The sequence below is a fragment of the Carettochelys insculpta genome, chromosome 23 (genome assembly GCF_033958435.1).
Source record: "Carettochelys insculpta isolate YL-2023 chromosome 23, ASM3395843v1, whole genome shotgun sequence".
NCBI lineage: Eukaryota > Metazoa > Chordata > Testudines > Carettochelyidae > Carettochelys > Carettochelys insculpta.
In genome coordinates this window covers 13,665,919-13,671,918 of record NC_134159.1, presented here as the reverse complement: position 1 = coordinate 13,671,918, position 6,000 = coordinate 13,665,919, and the positions used below count along the sequence as shown (strand labels likewise).

At 47.8% G+C, this 6,000-nt stretch overlaps 1 protein-coding gene across 1 annotated transcript in view; it reads left to right on the top strand.

Annotated features, from left to right (window-relative positions):
* Positions 1–338: 338 nt before the first annotated feature.
* The window catches only part of NOC2L (NOC2 like nucleolar associated transcriptional repressor), a 96,346-nt gene continuing 90,684 nt past the window's right edge, over positions 339–6,000 (top strand). The window contains exons 1-4 of the mRNA XM_074975993.1: positions 339–376; positions 2,863–3,048; positions 4,318–4,495; positions 5,453–5,563. Of these exons, the coding sequence (XP_074832094.1) occupies positions 357–376; positions 2,863–3,048; positions 4,318–4,495; positions 5,453–5,563 (495 nt within the window). The 5' untranslated portion in view covers positions 339–356. The remainder of the gene's footprint in view (positions 377–2,862; positions 3,049–4,317; positions 4,496–5,452; positions 5,564–6,000) is intronic.

Sequence of the window (6,000 nt, the reverse complement as noted above, 5' to 3'; positions counted from 1 at the left end):
AGTATTCTAACAGAAAAGACAATGAAAATAAAAATATCAATAGGTTTTCTATTTGGATATGTACGATTCAATATCCAATAGGTTTTCTATTTGTATATGTCCACAGCAGGATGCAACTAAAATTTAGCATTTTTTTCTATGTAGAGGCTCCCTCATAGCCTGAGGCCCTAAACTGTCCTAGATCAGTGTCTGCCAAGCCCGCCACCGCAGCTATCGACATCCGCCCTGCCGCCTCAGGACTCTGCACACCCGCAGTCAAGAACCAAGGAATCAATCCAGCCGGCTTGCTGGGGGCCTCCCCCTTCGGCCGCTGCATTGTGGGAGAGGCCGAGCGCCGGGCCGCACGTTGCTGCGCCATGGCGGCTGGAGGCAGGAGGTAAGGGGGGCGCGGGCGGGCCCGCTCAGCTGCAGGCGCGGGGCCCAGGGGTTGCTGGCACGTGCGCGAAGGCTGCAGCGTGCGCTGGCTTTGCTGCATGAGCAACCTACGCTATTATTTGGGGCCCCAGCAGCTGGGGGGGGGGACAAAATATTCTTGCTCGCCCCCCCGTGGGCTAGCACCCGCCAGTGTGTGTGTGTGGGGGGGGGACTACTCTCGATATGCTCTAACCCCAAGGGAGTCTGCACAATGCAGGAGCCAGGGATCTCCTGGGGGAGAGACAGGGGAGAGCCCCTCCCCCCGTTGTCATGTTAAGCAGTACAGAGGAGACCGGGAAGGGGCTTTACTGGGGGAGGGGCAGAGAGATCTTTGCAAACCTATTTCCTGGCTGTGCTCCGGGCAAGGGAAGGGGTGTCCAGGGTCAGAGTGCTGGATGAGGACGCACGAGGGTCCACTTGCAAAGCCGGAAACCCGATGGGGACCGTCCCTGCAGTTGGGGGGTGATCAGAGCCGGATCCAGGGGTGGTTTCAGTATGTGCTAGGAAGGTGTTTGGGGTGAATGGTGCCATGTGTTTAGTAGGTTTTATTCATCTCAGGGCTGAGAGCTTGGAAGTGGGGGCCCCTTTTGTGAGTGTTGCACTCTGGCCTTGTGTAAAAAATATTGTAGAGCAGAGGTGAGCAGACTTTCATGTCAGGCCCTGCTTTTTTATCTCTGCAAATGGCAGCTCCCCCCACCCCCGTCCTCCCCACCTTTCTAACGTAATCCAAACTGATGGAAATTTTGGTTATATTCATATGGGGGCGGGAAAAACCACCTTTGGTTACATGTAAGAATATAAGTACATAGCACGTAAAAGCTTTATTAATACATATATAAAAGTGAACACGTGTACATAAAAACAGAAAAAATATTTCAACGTTTGTGATGAGATGGATGAGCCTGAGAAACAGCAGCTGAACATGCTGTGGCCCCCTTAGGAAATTTCACACCCCACTCCTGTTATGAACACTAAGACTCTGTTTTGCTTTATGGGTGATGCCCACAAGGACAATTATGGATTTAGTTTTTAAAATCCCCACACCTACCTCCGGGACATGGTGGGTTATACCTCTTGCTTTTGAACTTTGCTTGTTCTTTTTCTCTTTCACCCACTCTTGACCCCTGGATCCACTATACTTTTAAACTTGCCTTTGCTTTCAGTTTGTTTTAAACATTTGATTGATAAAACTTTTCCATAATAGGCACTTGGGGTACCAATCACAGATCAGGGCTCCATAGTGCTGTGAGCAGAACGCACATAGTGTTTGGAACTTTCCATTTGTACATGCTTGTGTCTCTTCAGACTGAAATGTCTTAAGGTGATGGTGTCTCCTGGAAAGTTAGCAGCGGTTAGAAAGTTATTTATTCTTTCTCATCCTCAGGAAGGATGTTTGGTAAGCAGGCAGAGACTCCTGCAGCAGTTCACTTTTGTTGAAGAGTTTGCTTTTGAGTCTTTGGATTATAAACTAGTTAGTAAATCAAAAGGCTGTTCATTCCTTGAGCCGGTTGAAATAAAACTTGGGAAGGGTTTTTATGTTTAAATGAAAGAGCTCCTGGCAAGCTACTGAACAGAAAGCAGGTAGCCTGGTCAGTGGTGTAAGTGCCTTGGAAAGGATTCTTGGGCTGCAAAGCACTGTGTTTTGGGTGTAACTTGTGCCGATGGGAATAAGGACAGTCAGAAGTAATTGCTGTATGGTAGTTTCATTACAAAAAATGCCATATTGGGAATATGTGCTCTGCTACTGATCAGAAAAACACATCTTATATTAAAGGGGCTGTACCTTTTTTTGGGCCACATTTTTGCATCCCTTATGAATAATCCAAGTGAAGCCCATGGAACCACTTCCCTAGTAAAATTTGAGGTGCTGCTGAGTAGGGGTATAAGATCCTGTTTATTAGTTAACCAGTTAAGCATTAAGTTTAATGAGTATCCGCTTAAAACTGGGGGTGGAGGAGGCATTCCCAGAGCTGCCACAGACCATGGCTGCTTCAGCCCTCATTGGTTAACTGTAACCGGTAAGTCTCATCCATTCAGGGTCAGGCTTACCAGCAATGTTCCTTCTGATTTTTTACATCCACAGGTGGAATAAATTTTATGTACACTAATGTGTGTCTGGATGTGCACAACCAGTAGAAACACATGCTGCTGGCTGGGGGTACTCTGCTAATCAGCAGGGTGGCACCTGAATCTCTCCTGGGTGGCTCATCTTTCAGAGAACATCGCTTACCAGTTAACTGTTAACGTCTCTACTGTTGAGACATTACATGAACTACTAAGTTTCTTTAGTAAATACTTCTGATCATACTTGAGCATGTGTTCTTGGTTGGTTGCGGGGTGGCTGGGAGCATTGTGTGATATAAGCATCAAATATGTTTAATTTAAAATCTTGAAGACTCTTCCCTTTCTCACACTTCCACCTTATGACTCTTTTCCCTCTGGAACTAGAAAACTGGCAGAGTTGAGCGTTGATGAATTTTTAACCTCCGGATTTGAGTCAGAAGTTGATGATGACTCAGAAGAGGAGACTTCAGAGCTGGTGGAAAAGGTTGCTAATGGGAAACAAAGCCAGAATGGCCAGGCAGATGGGAAGAAGACAACGAAGAAGCTGCTCCAAGTTAAATCAGCAGAAGTGTAAGTCTGGCTCCTTGTGGATTGGGGAAATGTGAAAAGTTCTTCACCTTGTAGATTCTGTCATTCCACTGACCCATCCTACGTTTTTCAGTTCTAAGCAAGTGCTCTTAAAAAGGCATGAAATATGGTTGCTTTGTCCACAAAGTGGAAATAATATCTAGCTCATGTAGGTTTTTTTTTTTTTTTCTGGTGGTAGATTGCAAAGTATTTTACAGAAGAGGCGTGTAGCCTTATCCCTATTGTACGGATTGGGAAACCGAGGCACAGAGAAGTGTAGTGACTTACCCAGACACACCCAGCAGACAAGTGGAAAAGCTGAAATCATTGTGGCCCAAAACCCTCTGACCCAGGCTACACAGAGCTTTGTTTAATCCAGGCTGAAAGGCTGTTCTTTGTGTCTGTCTGAGCTACATCAGTAATGGAATCAAGACATGGTTCCAACAACTATAACCCCTTATCTGGTCTGCCTAATTTTTGTTTGTTTGTTTTAGCTATAACGTGGACAGGATCTACCCATATTTTAAAGCCATCCCTTAACTAAGGCCATATGTCCAGGGTGGTAGTCTGGTTGAGAGGCACAGGTTCATAGCATAAACAGGACTTTATTAACTGGGCTGGGGGCAACTGTTGTAGAATTAATGGGCCTTCAAACTGGGTGGGAAAATCTGGCATGGATTTTTGGCTGTTATCACTGGCATTCTGGAAGTCCTTAGGAGTGTTGTAGAGATAGAGGCAGTTAAGGTCAGATTGTTGTACTAACTTTGCACTGAAATGTTGTTGCAATTTAGTGTTTTAAGTTGTTTTTAAATGTCAACATTTCACAGTTTGTTTTCCCCAAGACAACTTTTTTAAAATAGTTTTAACGGTGGTTTGTAAGGTGACATGATCTTTTGGCTTGCGCCTTTGCCATGTTTGCAAAGGGATGTGTGTTCCCTTGTATATTCTTAAGACAACTTCATGTCCTTCCCTGTGTAATTAGGCAGGGCCTTCCTGAACAAAGGATGTCAGCAGAAATGTGAATGAAAGCTTTTTTTAATCAAATCCAATGGGTTTTCTCCCAAAGCAGGCAATGAAAGAGTCCCAGCACCCTATGCAAGGTGGTTCCAAGTCAGGGAAGCCAGCTCCATTTTGTACAGCATTTAAGCATGTGCGTTTTAGAGTCAGGATTTTTCTGAACAGCTTAAGTTGGGTTACTTGTACACCTCGTCGTGTGCCTACTGTGCTGAATAAATAACCTGGTCTTAATGCCTCTGATTCCTCCTCCGTCAGGAGAGTGAAGAAAGGTAAGGCATCCGAGCATAAAGACCAGCTCTCCCGGCTAAAGGAGCGAGATCCTGAATTCTACAAGTTCTTGCAAGACAACGACCGTTCCCTGCTGAATTTTGATGACTCGGACAGCTCCGAGGAGGAGGAGCAGGGAGTGCACATGCTGCCAGAAACACTGGAGGTACTGGCTCCTCCTGGAGGATCGAGGAGTGTCCTAAGCACCTTTCATAGGTTACCTTCATGGCATAACTGTTGTTTGTGAGTTTCGGTGCAAGGGCGGAACTCATTTCTGGCGTGTGATGGTACAGAACTGCCTCCCCAAAGGCCCGTAGGCAGTTAGGGCTGGTGGCCTCGAAAGCGGTTGTGGTTTGAAATAAATAATAATAATTTAGCCTTTCTAGCAGCCCATCACCCCACCCAGAGCTTTGCAACATCTTGGTGATGTGGAAGGGTATTCTGCATGGAGACACCGACGTCTGGCAGTGGTTCTCTTGTTGCATGTCCCCTGGACTTTCTCTCCCACACTCTTGGAAGAGTCTCCTGCTTCCCATCCTTAGTCCCCTCCAAATCTCTCCGGGCAGCTCCCTTGTTCCTATGATTATTATTTGTATTACTGTAGCTCTTCAGAGCCCTTGTCGTGCCCCAGGACTCCACAGTGCTAGGTGCTGTACATTTCTGCACACTGTGATGTTTGCCCTGTTATCCTGTCTCACATATGTCTGTAAGGTTGGAAGCTCTTGTGGGGTTCATGTCTGTTTGTGGTCAAAAAGGACTTTCTTCTCACTGTCTCTGAGGCCTGGGTGATCCTTACAACTTAGGGTGATGAAGCTATGGCGTTCGAGGGCGTGGACTTTTCCCACACCTAACACCTGCTGTGGATGCAGCAAGGTTCTGGAAAGGCCGTGTTCCGACAGGGGCAGAAATACCCTTCTGTCACTGCAGCCTGCGCCCACGTTGCTGAGGTGCATTGTCACAGCTACAGCAGGCCCAAAGGATGGGGTGGCCTGATCCTGTGTCAGCTGCCCTAGCCGCTTGGCTGGTTTTCCTTTCCCAGGGGCTATGATAGTGGTGGGCAGGGGCAGTGGAGACTGATCTGCAAACCCAGCGTCACCGCAGGGGACATCTCTCATCGTTGTAGGAAGCGAGCGATGACGACGACGACGAGGAAGAGGAAACGGTCAAACGGAAGAGAGTTGCCTTCGTCACCGTCACCTTGAAGATGGTGGACCAGTGGAAACAGGCTGCGGAGGTGAGATGGGCCCTGCAAGCAGTAAGGGGGAGAATTTGGGCTGGCCTGGGACTGGGCCTCAGGGTTCAGGCCTGGCTGAAAGGCCCAGGCATAGCGCTGAGACCTTTGCTTTCTAAAACCACCTTAATGCTAGGTGCCAGGGAGATGGTTCTTGACATGCGCTGGGGAGGAGGGTGGACTCGCGAGGCAGATGTCATATCTGCGCCTTGCTGCCTCTTGGCCCGTGCTTGGCTCCTGTCGCTGCTTGTTCAAAGCACAGGCTTTGTTCTCCTCAGGCCCGCTCACCACATGGGCTTTGTACAGTTTGGCTATGTCCTTTTGCACTGCAGTAGTTACCTTGGCACAGCCCCCAGTGCAGATACTGTTATATCAGCATTGCTGATTCCCTTCCCATAGGCACCTGGGTGCCGATATAACCAAGGGCCAGGCAGGGCGCT